We start from the raw sequence: 25,038 nt of genomic DNA, 5'->3' as shown, positions 1-25,038 counted from the left end.
AGAAGCTTTACTGTGGGACAGTGTGTGCAAAATTCTGTGTCCGGGTCATTGCGGTATGTGGCATAATGTGTTGGGCATTGCCGTGTGTAGCATAATGCATTCTTAGAGGCTGTCCTGCTCCCCACCTGGGGCTGGCAGTGTCTTGTGGTGGAGCAGCGGTGAATAGACGGCGTGCACATGCACATAGCTTCTATTCGGAGAGGCTGGGGGCATGGCCAGCAGCTCTCAGAGCGCTGGCTATGTCCCCATAGCGGAAAAAAATGGGGATGTGGCCTCGCAGGAGTACCACGGTAGAAGGCCTTCCCCCCTAATTTCAGATGTCCCATCTGCTCTGCCTCCAGTGTTGGGAGGTATGTATGCAGCATATTGGACATTGCAGTGTGTGGCATATTGTGTCTGGGGCATTGCAGTGTGTGGCATAATGTGTCAGGGGCATTACAGTATGTGGCATAATGTGTAAAGGGCATTTTTTGGTTATGCAGATTTTTTTTTTATTATTTTAGTAGCTCTTCAGGTGGTTTATTTTATCGTGAGAAGCTCACACCCCAAAAAAGGTTGGAGACCACTAACCTAGGGGAAGCGGTCATCTATTAGAATGAACTTAGGTCTACAGTCATTAGGTCGACCCCACTAGGTCGACTGGCAGGAAGGTCGACCTGACTTAAGGTCGACATGGGCCAAGGTCGACATGACTTAAGGTCGAATTTGCATAAAGGTCGACATGAGGAAGGTCGACTGGTCATAAGGTCGACATGGGGTTTTTCACTGTTTTTTGAGCCGACATGTGCCGACAGGCGGTATTTCATGCCCTACCATCCACTAGGGCGTGGAGGAGGTTATTAAAGCTGTGGCGAGCGAGCCACCGTGCCCGAAGCATTGCGCGCGAAGCGAGCTATGCAAGGGTCCGATTCTCATTGCCAACTGTGTCCAAGTCGACTGTGTCGACATTCGGATAAAATAACAGTGAAAAACCCATGTCGACCTTATGACCAGTCGACCATCTTTCACATGTCGACCTTTATGCAAATTCGACCTTAAGTCATGTCGACCTTGGCCCATGTCGACCTTAAATCAGGTCGACCTTCCTGCCAGTCGACCTAATGGGGTCGACCTAATGGCTGTAGACCTAAGTTCATTCTGACAGATGTACCGATTCCTAACCTAGAGTACTAGGGATTCTTTATTTTATATTCATTTATTTTCATTGTCTTAATGTGCTAGACTGTACTAAGGTTCTGTGACTGTACTTCTTCTGACCCCTGTTAAATGAAGTGCTGATATCAGAGGATATGAACAGAAACTTGGATTGAATTTAACTAAACTTGACACTGTATAAACACTAGTAAGATGTTATTAATATGCTCATTAAAAGAGTTATTCATGTAAAAGTCATGGGGAATTATTAATGCAGTAACTCTACTAGCTATGGGCCTTTGTTAATATACTTGTCATTGTTTTGTACCATTGTACTGGTCGTAGGGCTGTAAAACATACTTGCCTACTTTTTTAAACTAGTTTCAGGGAGATTATAGTTGGAAATAGAATTTTGCACTGTGCCCCATTGAGGGGGTGTATCATGCTCCACCCAAAGGGTGTGGTTAGTTCATATATGGAGAGATCGTGAAAAGAGATTGTGCACGTGGCACCTAGAAGCGTGGGTGTGTACTGTTATATCTGAGTGGAATCTTTTAAAATTACTTATATGCAAATGTAGATGAGCCCCAAAGCAGTTAGTAAGAGCTACTATACTTGCTAAAGTGCTGGGAAATGGTGCTGATGATTCAATGTAAATGTATCTGTCTCTCATTCCTTTTTTCCCCAAAAAATGTAACAGTGTAATGTGGGATAGGTGAAATGAGGGAGATTGCTAGACTAATGAGGGAGAGAGGGAGATTGCTGCTATTTCAGGGAGTCTCCTGCAGAATGCAGTAGGGTAGGCAACTATGCTGTAAAATATGCGGTCAATACTAATGTATTTATGTAGTGACTGTGCAGATACTCAGCCCCAAGAAGTATAAAGGACCCGGTCATTTCATATTTGTATTTACTTTTGTTGCCTCTCTGTGATAGGTCAGGTGTGGTATAATGGACCAACAGTCAAGAATTCCAGCGGACAGTATACCGACATCGGAATCCCAACTGCCGGTACTTTGACAGGGGGTTGAGCTCATTGGAGCCCTCTGCGGGCTCGGTGGCTCACTGCGTTTGCCACAGGTTCTATTCTCCCTCCACACAGAGAATAGCCCTTTACAGAAAGTCGGGATCCCGATTGTCGGGAAATCATCCGACACCCTGATGAGTCTTATTACAAACCAGGTGCAGGTATTAGCACTGAAGCCAATGGAAGAGATGTGCCATCTATTGGTGTAGGGGCTAATAGCAGCCCCAGTTCTTGCAACCCATCATATCTACACAATGGTTTATCACTAATTGCCACAGTAAAGAGCACTGAGTATGTGTCTTCATGTAACTTTATACATTACTAACAGATTACTTCAGTTGTGCAAATAGGCTGTGAATTATGCATGGTAAAAATAGAATCTGTTTATCCAGTTATGTGAACTGAAGCGCACCAGGTTTACTGAACCAAATGTGAGGGGATTATTGTTAATCACATAGGGGGAGACTTATCAAAGCGTGGCTAGAGATAAAGTAGAGAGAAATAAAGTAATAACCAATCAGCCCCTACCCTTAACTTTGTATGTAAATGCCTTATGTACGTATCAAAGATTGGAGAGAGATAAAGTGGACAGAGATAAAGTGCCAGCCACCTAGCTCCAAACTGTCATTTTTCAAACAGCTTATAATATGACAGTTAGGAGCTGGTGTGTTAGTACTTTAACTGTCATTTTTCAAACCCAGTCTGCAACATGACAATTAAAAGCTGGTTGGCGGGTAATTTAGCACTCTCCATTTTATCAGTTTTTGAAGCTATGAAAAATGACAGAAGCTGATTGGTTGGTTCTATGGGGGTTATTCTGGTTGATACGCTCGCATGCAAATTTGCACACAAGGCGGAATCGAGCTCATTACGCATGCACAACTGCCGCAGTGCGCATATGTGCAGGTTTCACAGTCCGTGGACGCTCACACCCTTGCGCACAGAAATACGCTTGCAAATGAGTCCTAAAATGAAGGTGTGATGTTGGTGTTTCTCTGGGCGCGGCTTTGCAAGAGGGCAAAAATGGGCGGAAACCTGGGCGTACACTGGGGGAGTTGACCACAAGTGCTGGACGGTGGCTTCGCAACCTTGCTTGTACCCTTGCAGTGCTTGGGTTGAAAAACATTTGCATGAAAAAAGTGAGGGCTGCAGCTTAGCGGACCAAAGTTCGCAACACCAATTAGCACGTACAATAGTTAAAATACATGCACCTGCACACAATACACACCCATGCACCATGCTAGTTTTTCTCATTAACCCCTTGAGTGGTGAGTTTCGCTGGGGCAGGACAAACCTGCCAGGGCAGGCAGGTTTGTCTGTGACTGGCGGCTGCCCCAGCCGCCAGTCACAGTCAGCAGTGACATAGGTGGCAGGCTCGGGGATGTTCGCGGCGGCTCGGGAGGACTCGGGCGCATGAACTGTTGAACGCTCCTGAGTCCCCCGGAGCCGCACCGGCCATCCCCGAGCGCTCCGGCGTACAGTCGGTGGGGGTGTGACAAGTGGGGGCCCTAAAGGTAGTGCGCCAGTGATGCTCCGCTGGAGGCACCATTGACGCGCACCTACTGCAAAGTGGTATGCTTGGAAATTTTCCGGGACAGCCCACTCATACCACTCAAGTGGTTAAACAATTAACTTACCACATCTATTCAATGCAGGCCCACGGTAAGCACACTATTGCCCTTTAAACATTTCTACCTTTCATGCTTCATATCTAATATATATGTAACACTTGAATATCATTTGCTTTACTAACTATTGCTGTGTGCCTGTGGACACTTTCATTTGGAAACATGACTAGTAAATCACTATAATGACTGACAATCATTGTGCAAAACATCTTAAACCTATACACTCTCACAACCCACATATACGTTTCATTTGTTTAAATTACACTTGTATCAGTCTTTTTAATGGCTCTTATGTGTGTTAAGTTAGTAAATCAGTTCCAATAAACACAATGAAATTAGTCAAATCATGTCATTAACTAATGGGTTGAGAATGGGTTGACTGCATGCGTATTGTTATAGTTGCGAATGAAATCACCCACAGAGGCTGTTCGCACGCACGCGCAGTGCATGATTTTGCAGACACAGAAATGTGTGTAGGGGCACGCAAGTGTGCTGATACTATGCGACCACTCCCCTTTGGGTACCATTGAGAATGCACTCATGTGAGTGTGTGCGAACGTGCATGCGAGCGAATCAATCAGAATAATGTCCTATATCTCTTCTCAATATTTGATAAATCTCCACCTTTGTTAATGATCACTGCACTGGCTGTTGGGATCCATGGATTAAAAGAATGATGGGCCTTATTCTGGTTCACTACTTCTGGCAAATTCCTTCTTAGATGGACAAAACCATATGCACTGCAGGGGGGCAGATGTAAAATGTGCAGAGAGAATTAGATTTGGGTGACTTATTTTCTTTCTGTGCAGGGAAAATACTGACTGCTTTATTTTTACACTGAAATATAGAGCTCACTTTGAAGTAAAACCCCAGCCAAATCTATATCTCTCTGCACAAGTAACATCTACCCCACCTGCAGTGCACATGGTTTTGTCCATTTGAGAAGGAATTTGCCAGAATGAGTGAACCAGAATATTCTCCTATGTGTGTCATGGCAAAAGATGTATTTCTATAATAATGTGCAAACAACAGTAACATAGCTATCTACCAAGGGACTAATGTAGCTTCGAAAAGTTTTGGTTTTCAAAATGGGATTAACCCAACCCTGTATGTAGCAGCATGGTTGGATAAGGATCTTTCAGCTCTTTTCTGCTGGGCGAGAGGCAATCACAACGCTACCATTTAACAAGCATAGCATTTATTATACACACAAACATTTACCGTAACTTAGCCTTTTTTAACAGTGACACTTTCATTTTTTATCATTATGAGAAAATGTTTTCCCCTATAGTTGTTGTCAAAGAACTTTCGGGAGATTTATCAAAGCTTGTATATAGTGATCAAGTAGAGAGAGATAAAACACTAACCAATAAGCTCTTGGCATGTTTTAACAGCCTGGAAAATGACAGTTAAACCCCGTACAAATGGATCGACCAGGCTTTTTGTGCTGCAGCACCAATGCTCAGCACACAGCGGGTGACCCGCTCAGCACAAAGCATCGTTCATCTCAGTTCATGCTGAGCGGGCCTTTGTCTATTTTTATAATAAGTAAAGCTCCGCGATCTGGGGAAAGCCAGTGCAAGCACTGGCATATCCAGCCGGTAATACTGGCGCGCGGGACCGCGCATCAGCATCACTGCAGGGCATACACACAGAGTTGTGCTCCTTTTCTAAGCGATCTACTCAGATCGCTAGAGAAGGAGCTGAAATCATCCCGTGTGTACGCCCCTTTAGAAACTGGTTAGTACTTTATCTCTCACTAAGGTTTGACCAATTTCCTCCTTAAAGGGGCCTACACACCGGGCGATGCTGAAACGTTCTGAGCTATGCTAGATTGCTCAGAACGCTCAGCAAGATCGCTCAGCACACAGTAATGTGTCAGCGCTGTTGCCGGTGAGAACACTGGCCCTGACACTGGTGATTATAGATTCATCCAGCATGCTGAATATTAATCGCCGGGAAATAGCTTTGCACGGGGCCGCGCATCGATATCGCTATGGTCCCTAGAGACGGAGCGATGTAGATGCATTTTCTAAGCGATCTAGTGAGATTGCTTAGAAAATGCCCTCAAATCGCCAGGTGTGTAGGCCCCGTAAATCTGACAAGAGGAGTGCTTGAACTTGTTGACCTTATACTTTAAGCAAATTTTTGAAAAAGTAGGTACAACACTGCAATTTCATATAGATATTGGTAAATGATACATTTAACTGATATTTGGGAATTTTATTTCAGGATATAGCAATACACCAGTGAACGAGCATAGTGCCTAGCATCAATAATCATTATGTGTGAGAAATTGGTCTAGATCAAAGGGCATTGGGTTCATGGAGACCTGGATGTCTGGAGATGATGTTAAACTAGCAGGGCTGGATCATGGCTGGTGGGGGCCCAGGGGTAATGATGTTATGGAGGCAACCAAGTAAAATTTGCTTCCAAACACCCTTTCCCCTTTGTGTGTGACACACACACACACATACACCTGACCTAGACATCACAGCAGCAGGAACAGCGCAGCTCAGGGTCAGAGTCTCACTGTGCTGCTCTGTGAATTACTGTACATGGAGGAGATCCTTGGCGGCAGCTGTTAATGAACAGCTGAGGCGCTGGAGGACATTGAAACAGAAGTATGTGGGGGCCCCTAATGTACAGCCCTGTCAACTAGTAATAGGAGTGAATATAAATACCGTGAGTTAGACATTACGGTACTTGTGTATTATCACGGCGCCCACGATGTTGATCGAACAGCATCTCATCGCATTGCATCGCATGCAATATAGCGGCATGCGATGCATGCAATGCGATTTTTAACTGTACAAGCACCCTTATGGGTGCTTACAATGTTAAATGCACCCCCATTGTCAACGCCACCCCCACTATCAACACCAATCCAAAGCGTTGCAAGCGCAGCGAGCACGCGAGGGGCGGTGGTACGCGTCCTCCGAACTTTTTATACCCCCACTATCCACGTCGGCGTGGAGTTGATTGTAGATAGCGCGGCGAGTGCAGCGAGCCGCGAGGGGACGCGGATTACTTTACATTCCGCGTCCGCTAGCCATGCTTCGGGCTCGGTGGCTCGCTGTGCTCACCACTCTATCTAAAATCAACTCCACGCCGACATGGATAGTAGGGGTATGAAAAGGTCGGAGGACGCGTACCGCCGCCCCTCGCGGGCTCGCTGCACTCGCCACGCTTCAGGTTGGCTTTGATAGTGGGGGTCGTGTTGACAATGGGGGGGGGGGGGGGCATTTAACATTGTATGCACCCATCAGGGTGCTTGTAGAATTAAAAATCGCATCGCATGCCATTTGCTGGCATGCAATGCGATATTTAATTGCACATTTGGGCTTTTTCACGCCGAAATCGCATCGCATGCCATCGCAGACCCTATTTAGTGGTATGCGATGCGATGGGCGCCGTGATAATGCACAAGTACCGACATTACTTATCGGATTTGTTAAGAAACCTAATGCAGGAGCAGGATCTGGAGGCGGGGTCAGAACAGGAAATAAGAATGTGTTTTGAATTGAAATGTCAGTTGAAAATAACTTATATATGGTAATTAATGCTAAAGATTTTCCAAAACAAGTTAGATGTACATTAATTATTAATGTTCTAGGAGAATTATAATATATTATGCAGAACTGAAACAGCTGGAAGAAAAGATAATGGACTGAAGAATTAGCAAATATAAATGATTTTACATGAAATATATACATAAGGAAATGGTGATCATAATGTGACCTGTGCCAAGAATATATTTTTTAGGAGGGCTACAAAAACTATTACTTCAGTAACCTACATTTAATCAACATAGAGAAGAGTTAAAGCGTATAGAGTAGGATCGTTTTCTCCCACAAAATGGCACAGAGGCCATAAATTAGGTCAAAATCCCAACAGTAAGTACTGAAGTTCGAGTTAGGCACTAGGTGGAGGGTTAGGGTTAGACTCCAAGAGGGGTAGGTTACGGGTAGGGTTAAAATATTCACCAGGCATTTCATTGTGGGCATTCTGACTGTTGGGATTACGGTACCATCAACAAAAAGTTAATTTTAAACAAAATATTAAATGCTTATTTAATTTAAATTGCTCTTAATCAATGTTGGGCTTCCAGGACTAAAACACATACTAACAAATGTATTTTTTTATTAATTTTTAAATGTTAGTGAATGTATGTTCTAGCCCTGGAAGCTTAACATCGATTAAGATCTCTTTCAAATTTAGAATATACCACTCATATAACTTTTCGGATCGTAAAACTGTATCCAATTTGGGATTTTGAACCCAGGTCCAAACCGGGTCAGACCTTTTTACACTGAACCGGGTCACCCATTATACACACTGTGACCCAGGTTTAACCCTTCTTTAATACAGGTTAAATACCAGGTTGCTCAAAATCAGGTTATTCGCATTGGTGCTCTCACACTGCCCCTCGACCCGGCAAAGACCTGGGATATTTGTGTGATGTGAAATACATAACAATGGGGGAGTTTCTCTAAGCTAAAAATACTGTAAAACCCCCATTATCTGTGTTTTTACTGCATTTTGGGATGCACTAAGAAAAATTTGGCGATGCCCCATAGAAGCCTATGGGCTTCTAACGCGACCCCCCACCGCCCCGCACCAACCCACCACCGCCCCGCACGGACCCCCGCCGCCCCGCATCGACCCACCGCCGCCCCGCACGGACCCCCTCCGCCCCGCATCGACCCCCCCCACCTGTGTCCGGGCAGCACAAAGGACAGCTCTTAACGCAAGAGCTGTCCTTTGCCATAATTATCGCATATGTTACAGCATAAGCGATAATTATGAATGCAGTAGCCAGCGATAGGGGGCGGTAAGGGGGCGCGGATGTTAGAGCATCCCCCCCAGTGTGAGATCTGGGGACTAGAAATACCTACTGTGTTTCCCCGATAATAAGACACTGTCTTATTTTATTTTTTTCATCAAAAAACACCATAGGGCTTATTTTCGGGGTAGGGCTTATTCTAATCAACCATGCCCCCATTCCTGCCTTCACAGCCCCCATTCCTCCTATTAAAGTACCATGCCCCCAGTCCTCGTTTCAGAGCCCCCATTCCTCCTTTTAAAGTACCATGCTCCCAGTCCTGCTTTTACAGCCCCGTTCCTCCTTTTATAGCACCATGCCCCCAGTCCTGCTCCTCACAGCACTTTCCAGTTCTTCTTCTCGTTTTGTGTCTGCGCTGCTGCTCCCGCCGTGTATAGAAGCCGTGTGATGTGCGCGGTGACATGTGCAGGGAGCAAATCATTCCTGGGACCGGGGGCTTCAAAGGCTTCTACAGTACAGTACAGTACTGTACAAGCAAGGCTGCGGTGAAGGGGGTTAGCAGGGATGGAGATGGGGTCATAGAAGTTAGTGCGCACACTTGGCTAAGAGAAATTTTGATAGGGCTTATTTTCGGGGTAGGGCTTATTTTGGACCAGTGTCCAAAATCAAGGGTAGGGCTTATTTTCGGGGTAGGGCTTATTATCGGGGAAACACGGTATTCCATAATCTCAATTTAACAAGATCTAAAGCCGAGTACACGCTATAGGATCTGCTCAGTCAACGCTATTGCCAACAATTTCCAGTGAACACCCCGGAGCTCCAGAATAAACTATATAGTGCATACATACTGAATGATTTAACAAATGATAATAAAGATAACAATGTATTGTTTTCTCTACCAGTGACCATCTCCTTTTATAAAAATGTTATCATTCCTCATTATTGGCGGGAGCGCGCATCATTTACTATTTAGTGGGTACACACTACATCAGTGGTTCCCAAAGCAGGACCAACTCAAATTATTAATGGTTAATTATTTATGAGCAAAACCAGTGCTGGTGGCTGCCAATTCTAAAATGTGTATAAACAGAAGCAAATCCTGCCCTTTACCACATAACTGACCCTAAGAATCGCATATAAACCCAATATAATTATTTTTGGGGGGGAGGGGGGGTTTAGGGGTGCCGTGAAAAATTTGTGATACTCTAGGGCAGTGGTTCTCAACCCTGGCCCTCAAGTACCCCCAACAGTGCACGTTTTCCAGGTCACCCGGCAGGTGCACTCATTATTCAGACACATTTGAAAAGATCCACAGGTGGAGCTAATTACGTCACCTGTGATTCTGTGTGGAGACCTGGAAAACGTGCACTGTTGGGGGTACTTGAGGACCAGGGTTGGGAACCACTGCTCTAGGGTGCCGTTAATCAAAAAAGATTGTGAACCCCTGCACTAGACAAAAAGCATGATAATATTGTTAATGCTATTGTTAGAAATGATCTTATAGTATGTACCAGCTAAAGAGAGAGTTGGAATAAAGAGCACCACTGCACTCTAATGTGCAGCCTTAGGTGAGAATGAGTATGCAGTATCTGGATATTATTTATAATTAACAGGATCGCCTGTTAAGTTATAAGACAACAAAGAAAGAAGCACTGTTGGTGGGGAAAGCAGGGGGACCATTCGCTATACAACTAGTCACTGTAGCTGCTTAGTAATGTGACGACCGTGTAAATAGTTTCCTTGTAATGTATTCATAAAGGATAAAGTAAACTATACTGTATTGACATTGAGTATTGTGGTGTTTGTTCTTTCGGTAAACACTATGGGACCAAATTCAAGTTAGGAATATATACTAAAGCTAGATGATGCAATAGTTGGGCACTTTGCACGGGTGAGGTACAGGGGTCCGACAGTCGGGATCCCGACAGTCATTAGCCCGACGTCAGGATCCCGACAGTCATTAGCCCGACTGGCCGCACCCAGACAGCATGGTGAGCGCTACTATGCCACTCGCGGGCTCGCTACGCGAGCCACCTATTCTATTCCCCCTCTATGGGGGTCATGGACCCCCACGAGGGAAAACCCGCCCTGTGCAAATTTGCAAGGGAAACTCCAAAACGTCGCAATCCAGTATCCTCTCGCATCCATGTGCAATTCCTGACCCATCAAATGATTTTCCTAGTATATGCAAATGTGAGTAAATCTGACCCTTTCCCAACTCTGTGACTGTGACAGGCTGATCAAGGCCAGCTATGGAATGCCGTTCACAGTGGTGAAAATCCCAGGGCAGCAATTTCAGCGATCATCGCTGTGCATATATGCTGGTCAAAAACAACCCAGTGTGTATGCACCTATTATACTTACCTGCATTTTGCTGCTCTGTTCCAGTGATCACAGATGGGGAAGTCCAGGGATATGTTCTGCTCCTCTACACATACAGTATTTCGAAGACGTAATAAATGTACATACAATTCTATGTGGTGGCTCAAAGAAATCTCTCATTTTGAAAAATTGCATTCCTATTTGTACCACTATTCTGTTGACTACTGTTAAATACTAGGAGGCTGGATTGAAAAGTAATGCCTCCATGGCTATAAGTTTTTTATTTGTGAACACATTTGAACACTTTTTTGTACATGATTATTCAGTTTATCCTCTATGTAATGCACTATTCACTTTTCAATATAGTCCCCATTCCTGTCCACGCATGTGCACCAACACTTGATGAGTCGGGCAAACCTGTAGAAGAAAGCTGGTGGTTGTTGTCGACACCAGGACCGAATGGCAGCTTTTACCTTGTTTTCAGAGTTTCAGTGTTGACCCTTATGGTTCTCTTTCATCTTTGGGGAGAGGTGAAAGTCGCAGGACGCAAGGTCGGGGCTGTACAACGGGAGTGGCAGAACCTCCTTGAACTGCAGGTGCTGCAGCCCTCTTCCCAAAGATGAAAGAGCACCTTAAGGGTCAACACTTCAACTCTGATGACTAGGTGAAAGCTGCCATTTGGTCCTGGTGTCCACAAAAACAACCACCAGCTATCTTCTCCAACGGGTTTGCCCGTCTCGTCAAGCGTTGGTGCATATGTGTGGAAAGGGAAGGGGACTACTTTGAAAAGTGCATTACAGAGAGGATAAACAGAGTTATCATGTACAAAAAAAGTGTTCATATGTGTTCGCAAATAAAAAAACTTTTCAATCCAGCCTCATAGTACTACAGTTATAAAACAATGGGCAGGATGCATCAATGGTAAGAAAGTGGTCAAGCTTCTGAAAATGCTGTCTTCAAGGGTCTGTAGATAACATATACATATATGGCCTTCGATTTGCAATGTGCACTGAGAGGGTGCCTTCAGCAGCACTTGCTGGGATTCCATGCAAGACATTGCAGTAGTGTATGGCCACCTTAAGATACTTATTTAGGTACTTGCAGGAATCGCATATGATATATCACATGCAAAAGGACTGCATGCAATATGTCGCATGCAATCCTGCCCTCCGGCTACTTCCTAACGGGGAGGCTGTGACTGTATGGCTGCCTTTACTCCATGACATAAAATATATACATACCCCTCACATTTCTGGTCTTATTTTCACAAATAACTGTTGAATATTTGTGAGCCCGCCAACAGCCAATCACAAGAGGCCAGGGCTGGCACTATCGCCATCATCAGTGTATGTCTGCGCCTGCCCTCAGGCACTAACAAGTGTTAAGACTACTTGAAGAAGATAGAGGTCCAGATGCACTGAGCTTCAAAAGTGATAAAATGGAGAGTGATAAACAGGCAGCCAATCAGCTCCTACATGCCAGTTCACAGACTGTGTTTGAAAAATGGCAAACAGGAGCTGATTGGCTGGCTGTTTATCACTCTCCATTTTATCACATTTTGAAGCTTAGTGCATTTGGCCCACTGTCTCTATGTATGGGTCTACACATGTTCTACAATTGCGCAAATGCAATCGTACTGTAATCAGCATATGTTACACCTCACCTTCCCTCCCACACCATGCTTTTTAAGTTACAGGTACTGTAGATATCAGATGTGTGAGCATTGTTTGTGGATAGGTGCAATACACCAAAATAATAATAATAATGATAGAAATAAATATGTGATCAGTTCATAGAAAGACAGATAGATCAATTGATCGATCAATCGATAGATCCAAGCAGCTGTTTCTATTGTTTCAAACCCATCCCTTTACAATGTCCCTGTAAAACTCTTTGGGGACGTTTATGTTGTCTTTCTTTTACATGGTTGTAAAATACTGTAAGTAAATGCCATTGTTAAAATAAATACATTAAAGGAAGATTAACACAATTACTCTGATTACTCTTCTCTATGTACTAGCGTTCATACATTTCTGTTGTCAGCGGGCTTTTGTGATTTGTATGAGGGTACTGTATGTGTATGTTTATACCAGACTCTTTATCCTTAACAGATGCTAAAGGGAATGATGCAATTTCTCTAACCAAATGACCTTAGAATTATTAATATGACAAACTTCTATTAGGTTACCAGAGAATACTACCTGCAGCATCATCAGTATGCAAATCAGCTTCCATTATATGATGTGTGTCGTCTATTGTGTGGTATTGTTAACAGGCACCAATGTGTACTACACCTCACTCTCTCCAAGCCAATATTATTTTACAAAAGTATATAGAGCAGGATAGCATTGCTATCGCTCGGCTTCTTTATGTATGCTGAGTCACATCATCCTGGATCATAGTAGTTAGAAGATATATGTGCATGTAACTGTCCATGTTACCAAGCATCCAATACGTGTCACTTCACATGTTGTCTAGAGCAGTACATCATGTGTGCTGTCAGACTACATCAATAGAAAAGGATAGGCCTCTGCCCCACCAATCCTACTCTATGTACACTATCCCATATTTGTGTTCATGCAGGATTAGCCTTGGATTGCCCATACCTACCGTAGTATCGACAATCATTTTTTATTAATACGGTATTTCACTGTGTTCAAAATTGAATACATTATTAATAATTTTGTGTGTATATATATATATATATATATACATATATATACATATATATATATATATACATATATATATATTTGCATTCACTACCGACATTGCTTTCACAAAGCAGCATTAACCATTTGCTGCTTTGTTGTATATCTGTCTGCATGTTCTGTGCTGTGATTGGGGAACTGTGATTTATGTATGTTTTACAGTATGATTAAACTGTTTACTTGTGTGGGTCCATTATACCCCCACTGTACCCATATATGTGAGATGTTCTTCAGAGATCCCATTCTAAATCCCCTTAATGGGTTGAAGTCAATTAATTTTCATGGATTTTTTCCCCAGATTAGTGCAGAATACATAACAAGTTATATAGACATATGGATGGATGATAGATAGAGAGAGAGAGAGAGAGAGAGAGAGAGAGAGAGAGAGAGAGAGAGAGAGAGAGAGAGAGAGATTGTAAATATATATAAAAATTGATATAAAGAGAGAGAGAGAGAGAGAGAGAGAGAGAGAGAGAGAGAGAGAGAGAGAGAGAGAGAGAGAGAGAGAGAGAGAGAGGGAGAGAGAGAGACAGACAGACAGATAACAGACTCACCAGGCTCATGTTCTCCCGGCTTGTTGGAAAGCTCTATGACCAGCAGCTCCCGGCCCTCGAAGCTCCGTCCTACCGTGTAGATCCTGCTGATGGACGGGCACTGCAGCCACACCGCCACCAGCGCCTCCCGCAGCTCCGGGTAACGGTGATACTCGAACGAGATGCCGCCCGGCTCCTGGCTCAGCCTCCGCCGCCTGCCCTGCGCCTCGGAGGGAGAGGAGATGGAGAAGCCCAGGAGAAGCAGCAGTAGCCCGCAGGTAGCCGGCCAGGGAAAGCCCCGCACCATCCTCACACCTATGGGGGTTACCTGTCGGAGAGTGGGAGCCCTGTGTGTCTATTGCCTGGTGGCGGTAGCTGATTGACAGTCACTGCCTCCGGCGTATACAGTGCAGTAGGATGATCCCTGGCTACAGCATGGGGGGTGCTAGTCTGACACCTCCTGTATCTCTGTCTCCCCGTAGCCGCTTCCCTTTGTCTCCTTATCCCTGCTCCTGCTGCTGCCGCTGCTCTCTGTCACTGTGCTTCCTCCAGCCCCCTCCCTGACACAGACCTCCTCCTCCTCTCACCTTCCCATCAGCTGCTCCGGCCCCCTACCTCCTCCTCCTCTCCCCTGGCAGCGCAGCCGGAGCTGGGGAACCGGCTGCCCAATGCAAACGGGTGCTGTGCGCTAGGTCCTTGCTTTTGGCATGGCCCAAAACAGTCTGCACTTACGTCAATAATAGGGAATATCTGTGCAATAGTGACAATTACTTCAGGGTTTATTTACTAAGATGTGAGTTCTATTGAAGATGGGATGTTGCTATGGGCAACCAATCAGAATCTAGTTATTTATTTAGCACCTTCTCTAGAAGATAATAGAATATGGTTGCCCAAAGCAACATCCCATCTTCAGTAGAATTCCCACCTAATAAATAAACACCTTCTTGTCTCTGCCAGTTACATGTGTAATAATACCCCCCAACTGTCCCGATTTTCATAGGCACGTTTCTTTGGGAACCGTTTCAAGTTTCAAGCTGCAGCCCCATTTTGGAAAGTCCAAGATGGACGTGGCATGCCAATCACATGTCACAGCTTCATCACCCTGTCCTCTTACACTGACTACTATTAGCCAGCACAAGGCCGAAAGGCAGTCCAACGGTGGAGTAGGAGTAATGAAGAGCTCATATAGATAGAAGACGGCCAAGGCAGTGCTGGATATACATGTATTGATAAACATCAACCAAATACCTACAGCAGCGTGTTATTATTCCGTTTACACATCTTTTCATGCCATCCAGTATTGAGCATTGTTCATCTATTTAGGAAGGACACCTAAGGCAGTTACTTCTATTTAACGGCGTGCTGGACCAATTTTTGTGTGTTTTTTTGGGTCCAGCTACCACCTCTATGGTGTAGTAGTGTACAGGGCTCCAAGGTTGACTGTGTGAAAGCCCAGTGCAGTGATGCTGAGGCTGGGATGGTATGAGACAAAGCTGAGGCTGGGATGCACTGGCAGGCTTTCCCCATTAGTGGCATATGCAGGATTTTTAGAGGGGGGTTTCCAAATGTAATCCAAACTCTACAATTGGCATTGGAGTAAGAACTGTAATCTGAGGGAATGGTAAATGCCCTATAAATTGGTCTTTTTATAGACTGGATACTGTATGAAATAGAGTATTCATATATATCAGCACAGATGGCCTATAGCAGGCATGTCCAAACTATGGCCCTTCAGCTGTTGTAAAACTACACATCCCAGCATGCCTTGCCATAGTTTTAGCATTCCCTAATAGCAAAACTGTGTCAAGGCATGATGGGACTTGTAGTTTCACAACAGCTGGAGGACCGTAGTTTGAACATGCCTGGTCTATAGCCTTGATGGCTAACCTTGACACTCCAGCTGTTGTTGAACTACACATCCCAGCATGCTCTGCATGAGATTTAGCATGACCAAATAGCAAAACTGAAGCAGAGCATGCTGGGATATGTAGTTCAACAACAGCTGGAGTGTCAAGATTAGCCATCAAGGGTCCATAGTATAGGCTGTTTTAAACATTTAAATAAAATAAGTGGTGAGGAAAAGGTTAAACATATCATCATAAATAAATGCACAAAAATAATAGAACTAGTACTGCACTTTCTAAGCTCATAATCTCCCACTTTATGGTAAAGCTCCTGTCTTTTCCTCCTGGCAGCTGCTTTCCATTGCGATGTTTGAGGCCTCAGAACCACACATACAGTAAATGTGGTCAGGGCTGCCACTAGGAATTTCGGGGGGCCCGGGACAGATTTCCAGTCCGGGCGCCCTCCTCATCTCCCCTCCCTTCACTTACCACCTGACTCCTGAGTCCTGCTCAGAGTCCCTCATCCCCAGCAGGCAGGTCCCAAAGAATAGGCTTCTTCAATGCAGGATGCCAGTGGCCAATTAAAATGCAGCAGGCAATCAGAGCTCATGTACCAGCAGCCGCTGTGATTGGATAACGGTACACAAGCTCTGGTTGGCTCAAAAGCCGGTGCAGCATTTTAATTGGCCGCCAGTATTCTGCATTGAAGAAGACTATGTTTCGGGACCTGCACCGAGCGCAGCGCAGGAGCACAGCAGAGGCAGTCAGGGGAGGGGTTGCAGGGTGCAAAATGAGCTGCCCGGGCCCTTCTAGAGGCCGGGTCTCGGGACAGCTGCACCCACAGCACCCCCCTGTCAGCAGCCCTGAATGTGGTAGAAGAAGCTGGTACACTGTGGTAGAAGAAAAGGTCATCTGAGGAGCCTGTTACTGATTTTACAAGTCCCAGGGAAGGGTTAAGGGTAAGACAAGCAGTAGGTCTGTCATCTCCAGCATTGTTTTTTGTCCAGATCAAATCTAATTGCTGGCCTTTCAGCCACCTCAGGACCCTGCCTTTTTCCTTCACCCATCTTTTATTGTAACCTGAATTTTTCAAATAAATGCTATTTTTTACACATAAGAAGATCTGAAAGATACCTTGATGTGTTTGGAGTACTTCATTGCACCGTGAGTATGGGTACGCTACCCACATCTTTAAGATCAAAAGATACCATTATATGTGTCATTTAATTTTATACTTTGTAAGTTAGGTACGCATCTCTCTGCTACGCACCTAAGCCGAACAGGAGGAGAGAAAATTAGCAGGTTTACCTACAAGCAGCCCCTTTTACCTACAAGCAGCCCCTGAGAAATACCCAACACCATAAACAAACAGTATCAGTCATCTATAGCCAACTTATACTTCCTTCACGCTGCCAGGTTATTGCAAATGAATGCGCAGAAATCGGGGATTTTACACAGTATAAAAAGGTCCAGTTGAAATACCCAGGGTTGAGTGGCCTAGCATTTCAACCTGGGTAGTGATCAGGGTTAATCATGGTTTCAGGAATTGACAAGTGTGGTAGGAACATAGGGGGTGTGGCCGTATGGGTAGGTGGGCCACCAAATGCATGGCTTCACAATCACCCCCTGCTATACAGTGTAAAAAAACAAGCACTGTATAGTGGGGGGCGGAGCTACGACAATGCATTTCAGAGTGAATCGCGTCATTGGTTATTCTCAGACCACCCAAAGAAACTTTTATAGAGGGAGGGGCCTGCAGAGAAAACATGATACTTGCCCACTTTTATGTAGGGCAAGGAGCCCATCCCGATTTTCGGATGGTAGGCAAGTATGGTTCAATGTGACCCGAGACCTGTTTACAGCATAGAAAAGCTGGAGCTTGGAGACACAGGCAAGATTTTAAGGGGTAAAAAGAGTTATTCATTCAGATGTTTTTGAAAAAGTCATAGGTTCCTGGGTGTTCAAGCACATTTGTTGCTTTAAAGTAGTCCTTCTGTAGTAGAGATTGATTATAGAAAGGATTCCTTCTGTTTGTTTCAGTGTAATGCCATATGTATGCATACCTCCCATCATGACCCTCTCCAGGACACAATACTCTGCTCCTGGACTTTCCTCTTAATCATACTTGCTTGCCTACTTTTAAAAATTAGTTTCAGGGAGATTATATTTGGTGGTAGAACTTTGCAATGCTCCCCACTGAGGGGACAAATCATGCTCCACCCAAAGGGCGTGTCTAGTTCCATATATGGAGAGATTGTGAGAAGAGATTGTGAACGTGGCACCTAGAAGCGTGGGTGTGTACTGCTACATCGGAGAGGAATCTTTTACAATGACATATCCAAATGTAGATGAGCCCCAAAGCAGTTAGTAAGAGCTACTATACTTGGTAAAGTGCTGGGAGATGGTGCTGGTGATTCAATGTATATGTATCTGTCTCTCATTCCTCCCCCCCCCCCAAAATGTAACAGTGTAATGTGGGATAGGTGAAATTAGGGAGATTGGTAGACTAATGAGGGAGATTGCTGCTATTTCAGGGAGTCTCCTGCAGAATGCAGGAGGGTAGGCAGCTATGCTCTTAATCAGGGCTGGGCAACACCGGCCCTCCAGATGTTAATGAACTACACATCCCAGGATGCTTTGCATTAGTTTTGCTATGTGGCCATGCTGAAACTGATGCAAGGCATGCTGGGATGTGTAGTTCATCAACATCTGGAGGGCCGGTGTTGCCCAGCCCTGCTCTTAATGTATGATTACCCACATCTGTTTTGAACAGGTTAATTGATAAGAAAGGTGCTTCAACACAGGTGATGGCAGTCATACATTAAGAGGGAAGTGCAGAAACAGAGCAATGTATCCCTCCTGGAGAGGGTCATGTTGGGAGGTATGTGTATGCTTAAAAAAAATGTACACTTTGAAATCTGTGCACAGTCTCATTAGCATGCAACCTCAACAATGATCTTTAATTAACGATACCAGGCGTGTGTTTACAATGATTGCAAACGACCAACCACTGAAATGGCTAGCAATACATTGGCTTAAGCCAGTGGTTCTCAACCTTGGTCCTCAGGATCCCAACACAGTGAATGTTTTCTAGGTCACCCAGCATGTACACATGTGCAGTTACTCACTGACAAATTTTAAAAGATCCACAGGTGGAGCTAATTATTTCACTTGTGATTCTGGGGTATATTTATTATAGCGCCGCTATAACACTTCCTGCTTCATCTTAATGAGGCGAAGCAAGAGGGGAGACCAACAAGATGTATTAACATATTGCCTGCTGAAGTGGGGGAGCGCAATCTCCCCCCTCCGGCAATGCCTCCTCCTGCTGACAGCGCATCAGTTAATACTGACATACTGTCTCCTTCCCCCGGCTGGCTGGACTGGGCATGTGCGGGATCTAGCTACTCACGCAAGATCTCCAATGCATCTCAGAGCCAGCAGCAGGGGCAGCACTGTCCGTGGGGATATGGCCAGGGGCGAATTTAGGGGTCAGGCCGCCCCTAGGCACAACATTTTTGTTCGTCCCCCCCCCCTCCTATTTTAATGTAATCATATATGTATATACAATGTTATTTATATATTTCATTACAATTTAACTGTAGCCCACCTCAATATTTTTTTAAGCACTCTGGACTGCTCACTGTACGGAGGACTCGGATGGAGGGAGGCACTTATTAGTACAGTGTTTTACAGCACAGTGTGTCTCACTCTCCATCAGTCTCTCTCACACTGTGACTGACTGAGCGCAGGGAGGATCTGCACACCACTCAGCTCAGCTGCTGGATACACAGCAGACAATAGACTGTGTGTGTGTAGAGTAGCCAGTGGGCGGGTGCTGGCAGCAGTGAGTCTGAGACATTTCCGGACGCGCAGGGGGACCGTCAGGGCCGGATTTGTCACTAGGCACGTGAGGCACGTGCCTAGGGGCGGCACCCTTTTAGGGGCGGCAGCTGTCTGCACCCTTAGAAGTACTTTTAAAAATATAGTGCTGTCTGGGCGCCGCGCAGTCCCCCCCCATTCAACACAGAAGCTAGCAGTCCCTCCCACGCTCCCACCATCCCATGCTCCCCTCGCGGGGGGATGGTGAGAAAAAGAACCTCAGATTAGCCACTAAATGGAGTTCAGCCCCCCCTTCAGTGCTGCCGCAGTCCCACACTCACCCTGCTACAGTTCTATCCCTGTCAGTAACGCCTCCTCAGTACCGCTGCACAATCCTCCCCTCCAGCAGAGTTGCCGCGGTCAAGCTCCCGCTGCCACCGCTCCATGCTCCCCTCACCAGCGCTGGTGAGAGGGAGCTACAAGAGCCAGTGTGAGCCGTGGTCGAGTTCTACTACCGCCGGCGGCGCTACCTCCGTCCCACACTCCTTACCGCGCTGGTAGGAGCCTAAGGCTGAGCTCGCCAATGAAGACCCGGCGGACCCTGTGCTAGCCAGGAGACCTGCTGCCATGTCTTTCAGGTACTCAGGGAAATGAGGGAAGGCACAGTGCAGCCTGGGGTTGGTGGGTGGAGGGAGTGGGGGACATTAAGAGGAATAAGGTGTTGTCCGAAGCCTTTCATACCCCTGCACTCTCTCTCCCTCCTCCTCTCTTCACTGTTTTTCTCTCTCCACATACTCTCCTCTCTTCCTATGCTCTCTCCACCTGCTCTACCTGTCTCTAACTCTTTCTCCTCCCCTCCAGTCTCCTCTCTTTCCATCTATGTCTCCCCTCCCCCCTCCCCCCTCATATCTCTCTCTCTCTCCCCCCCCCCCCCCCCCCCCCCCCAGCCTCCCTCATGTCTAATAGGGGGCGGCAAAAATGTTTGTGCCTATGGGCGGCCATACCCCTAAATCCGCCCCTGGGGACCGTCGGACCCAGCCACTAAGCGGTGATATAATGAGCATGGCACAGTGGGTGGACAGTGGCGGGTGACGAGTGGTGCTGCCGCCTACACACTACACATGATAATTCGTGTCTGCGGCGCTCGTCACTCGCTGCTGCGCACCCGCTGTGCCATGCTGCTATTTAAAGGAATGTCAGCCTGCCACCCTTAATTAGTGCCGCCCTGAGGCCGGTGCCTCACGTGCCTAGGCACAAATCCGGCCCTGGATATGGCATTGCCACCTGCGCTAAGCCTCCATCCCTGCACTGCCACCCCATCATAGGTCAAGCGATATCCCCTGCCATAACGCACGGGAATAGGGCATATTACCTTTATCACCAGATGATAAATCTGCCCCTCTGTGTGGCGACATGGAAAACGTGCGCTGTGTGGGGGTCCTGAGGACCGAGGTTAAAAACCGCTGGCTTAAGCAAACAAACTAACCATCTAGGACTTAACAAAAAGTCATGCCCTAACTTATACAGTCTGTATAATGGCCCATACATGTTACATCTACCCCACCTGCAGTGCACATGGTTTTGCCCATTTTGAGAACAAATTTGTAATGCGATCAGATCTGAATAATGGCCTATTTACAGTCTGGAGATATTAAATGTTCCTATTTATCTATAATAAGATATCATACGGCACTTTGAGCAGTGATGCGAGCTCCCGCATCATCGCCAGGAAAGTGCCCATCTGCTTGTATTAACAGCAGATGAGCAGCTTTGTGGACGGCTTTGCATAGCGCTGCGCTATGCAAAGCCTCCCCCCCCCCCCTCAGTGTGTATGCACTGAGCGGCGTTCCCCCCAGCGATGACAGCGATCATCGCTGTCCATACACGCTGGGCATAATCACCCAGTGTGTATTGACCTTTAATCACAAGAAAGAGGATTAGTAAATTCACAATCAAAATCTGCTGGAAACCTTTAAAAATCAAATTCCACTTTGAAAAATGGACACTTGGATAAATGTGCACAGCTTCATTGATATATTTAGGCTGTGCACCATACTTGCCTACTTTTGAAAACTAGTTTCAGGGAGATTATAGTTGCTAATAGAATTTTGCGCAGCGCCCCATTGAGGGGCCATGTCATGCTCCACCCAAAGGGCGTGTCTAGTTCCATATATGGAGAGATTGTGAAAAAAGATTGTGAACGTGGCACTTAGAAGTGTCTCAGCTCTCAGCTCTACAGACCCCATTCATACTGCACCTTAGACCCGGGAAATTCCTGTGTATGCCCCGTTCACACTGCTTCCCCTGGTATGCCTGCCATCAATTGTGTAGCATCTAAGAGCAGCTTTGATTGGATGTTTAAAAAGTATCTTTGATTGGCTGTTTAAAAAGCAGCTTTGAGCAATGCAATGAACTTGCCTTTTTGAATTTTGTGAGAAAAACCCGGGTCTAGCCTGTTCACACTGCCATACACCCGTGTATTACCCAGGAAAAACCCTGCAAAAAAACCTGTGTGTAATTCCCAGGGCATAACACCCGGGAGTTTCACAAAGACCCTTTCACACTGAGACAGGACATGGGAAATTACTGCTTGCCCTGGCAAAAACCCGGGTTTTTGCGGCAGTGAGAACGGGGTATTAGTAAATTCACCTCAAAGTTACTTTGCTTTACTTACAAATCAGAATCAGGCCCTGAGTTTGGACTGTAAATTGAAATCAAATCTGTGTTAACGCTGGTCTCAGTTACCAATGGTGATTTTTTAATGAAGTAGGAAAAAGTTGTGGCTGCAAGATTTTGACCTGCAGTAATGCTGTTAATTGAGTCCAGGACTAATTGAATTTGGATTAAAAACAGTTATTTATGAGACAAATAACAAAGAAGCAAAGTTCTGTTTATTAATATACATATTTTATTCATTAGGGGATAAAAACCTGCAGAACCTTATTCAAATACTCACCACTGCAGCCCAGTAATTACCATATGTCTAACTCACTACTCTAAAAATACTATTACTGCACTTGGAATATTAATTTGATGTAAAAGCTATGCAGTGAAATTGGATTTATGCCATCTGGTGGCAAGAAGTATATAAGCAAAAGCTCTGCTAGTAGGATAAACAGGTGAATGATTATGCTAACAGGTGTGTGTGTGCATACATGCATGATGCTGTACAGAGTATATCTCACTGGTTTTGTTTTTTTGCAGAAGCCGGACAGAGTGCTCAGTAATCAGCCAACTGTACTGATCGCTGACACCAGGGATTCCTAATGCTGGGCAGGACAACCTGAAGCTCAGCAGATAATGTGGAAAAGTCAGCATATATTGTGGCCATACACTGGGGTACATGTATCAATGCTTGGAGAGAGAAAGTACTGACCAATCAGCTCCTAAGTGTCATTTTCCAAACACAGCCTGTAAAATGGCAGTTAGATGATGATTGGTTGGTACTCAATAAGGTTTGAGACATTTACCCCAATGTTAGATATCTTATAGTGTTTGGCCATTTTGGGCTCAATCCAAATGCTGGCAAGGGGGCAGAGTTGTCGTGACAGCGGCATGTAAACGCAGGTAACCACACAACATTTCTCCCCCTTGTGGCTCGATCTCATAGAAATATAGAATTTGATGATACTGAATATATATATATATATATATATATATATATATATTCGACGTGAGATACCGCACTCAATAGATCCATAGTTCAATTCGGCGGTGCTACACTTTTAAAGGCAACAAAGTCCCATATATAACACTAATTGGAGAAGCAGGCACTCACCATTGGCAGCTTTAGAAGTTAAAATAGATTTTATTCAGACATAGCTGTGGTCACAGCTATGTCTGCACCAATCAACACCCCCCGTTGATTGGTGCAGCCACTGCTTGACCGCGTCTTCTCCAACAATAGTCCCAGTAATGCTCTGCGGGGCCTGCAACAGGCATCGGCGGTGGCACCAACTTTGTATCTGGGGGTATGTGCCACAGAATGCTGGCTGCAGGACTTTATTACAGGTGGGTGATGTGCGGGGGTACAGGCTGCGATCGAAGGGGCCTGGGCCTTGCTGATGGGGTGGCAGGCTTTGGGCCCCTAGCGTTTTGGGGCCCTAGGGCAACTGCCCTTCAAGCGCATGCGTAAAGACGACCCTGGCCACGGCCTACAGCAACATCAGGAAACTTGCAAGGCATGAACTCATGGCTAGATCAGTGAGGCCCAGTTGGGGATAAAGTCTAGTAGTTAAAGGGGTAAGACTAAAACAAACATAACTTTATCAGGTGTTATCTTCTTGAGATGTTGAAGGAGGAGGCGCACAGTACTATTAAGCGACCCCAAATTTGGGATGCAGGAAGTCTAGAGTCCCCTCTGTTGAATACACCAACATTTTTTGGAGAAGAGATAGCCTGCACTCCTTTCTGTCAAACATTCCCCTACATAATTTTATGGTACCCCAAAAAATTGCAAGGGGCAATGGGAATGTAGACCTTAAACACTGCATAGGACATTAAATCCTTTAGGATACTCAATCTATGTGTGGGGGACAAAGGGACCCCATATTTGAGGAACAGTCCCCTCTGTCAAAAGCAGTTCCCCAACTTAATTTTAGATGTACCCCAAGAAAGCATACTGAAAGGTCCTTGGCATCCCACCTTTGTTGTGGAGCTTTCTACGGGGTCAGGAATGCACTCAGATGGTAGCTAACATTATGAGAAGGGATAGGGGTGTATTCAATGCTGCGACAGCTCGCAGGGTCAGTATTCAACTGACCACCTACACATGCCGTTTCCCCCTCGCTAAGTTTATGGAGCGATGGGGAAACTGTGTATGCGGTCACTAAAACAGCGAGGCTCGTGACTTAATGCAGTGGACTCTCTGCATTAGACCCCAGCCTCGCTGTTTGGGGGAATCCTCACTGACCTCCGACAGCGAGGATCTTCCTGGCGTATTGAATAAGGTGAGCGGCTGGCATGGCGGTTAAAGCGATCCCCACCATTTAACCCCCGAGCTGGTCGCATTGAATACACCCCATAGATTCACTATTTCCAGAATTGTGCCCGTAGTAAACGCCTGAATTATTAAGTGGCAAAAGCTCCAGGTAGGGGTCCCAGGATACCCCACATTTAGGGTGCAGTTTCCCTTGAGCCTCTTCTGACAATCATCCCCCTCCCTAAAATTATAAGGGTACTCCAAGAAAAACTTTGGAGGGTCCTGGCAAATTTTCCCTATTGCTCTTTTG

General features: G+C 45.6%; 1 protein-coding gene and 1 long non-coding RNA gene across 4 annotated transcripts in view; one reads left to right on the top strand and one right to left on the bottom strand.

Moving 5' to 3' along the window:
• Positions 1-14,691, bottom strand: part of CPE (carboxypeptidase E) — a 67,587-nt gene extending 52,896 nt beyond the window's left edge. For 2 of the 3 annotated variants that reach the window (XR_014470369.1, XM_083172924.1), the window contains exon 1: positions 14,163-14,691. Coding sequence is in view for 2 of the 3 variants with exons in the window: in XM_083172924.1 (XP_083029050.1) it covers positions 14,163-14,448 (286 nt within the window). In the remaining variant the exon portion in view is untranslated. The remainder of the gene's footprint in view (positions 1-14,162) is intronic. The other variant, XM_083172937.1, reaches the window with a different exon arrangement.
• Positions 14,158-15,394, top strand: LOC146060080 (uncharacterized). Its single transcript, XR_014470370.1, has 2 exons — positions 14,158-14,419; positions 15,142-15,394. It is a non-coding gene; the product is annotated as an uncharacterized LOC146060080 (long non-coding RNA).
• The last annotated feature ends 9,644 nt before the right edge of the window (positions 15,395-25,038 follow it).

Source organism: Crinia signifera, chromosome 1, assembly GCF_055691185.1.
Source record: "Crinia signifera chromosome 1, ASM5569118v1, whole genome shotgun sequence".
NCBI classification, from domain to species: domain Eukaryota; kingdom Metazoa; phylum Chordata; class Amphibia; order Anura; family Myobatrachidae; genus Crinia; species Crinia signifera.
The sequence above is the reverse complement of the archived record's forward strand: the minus strand, read 5'-3'. Positions and strand labels throughout refer to the sequence as shown.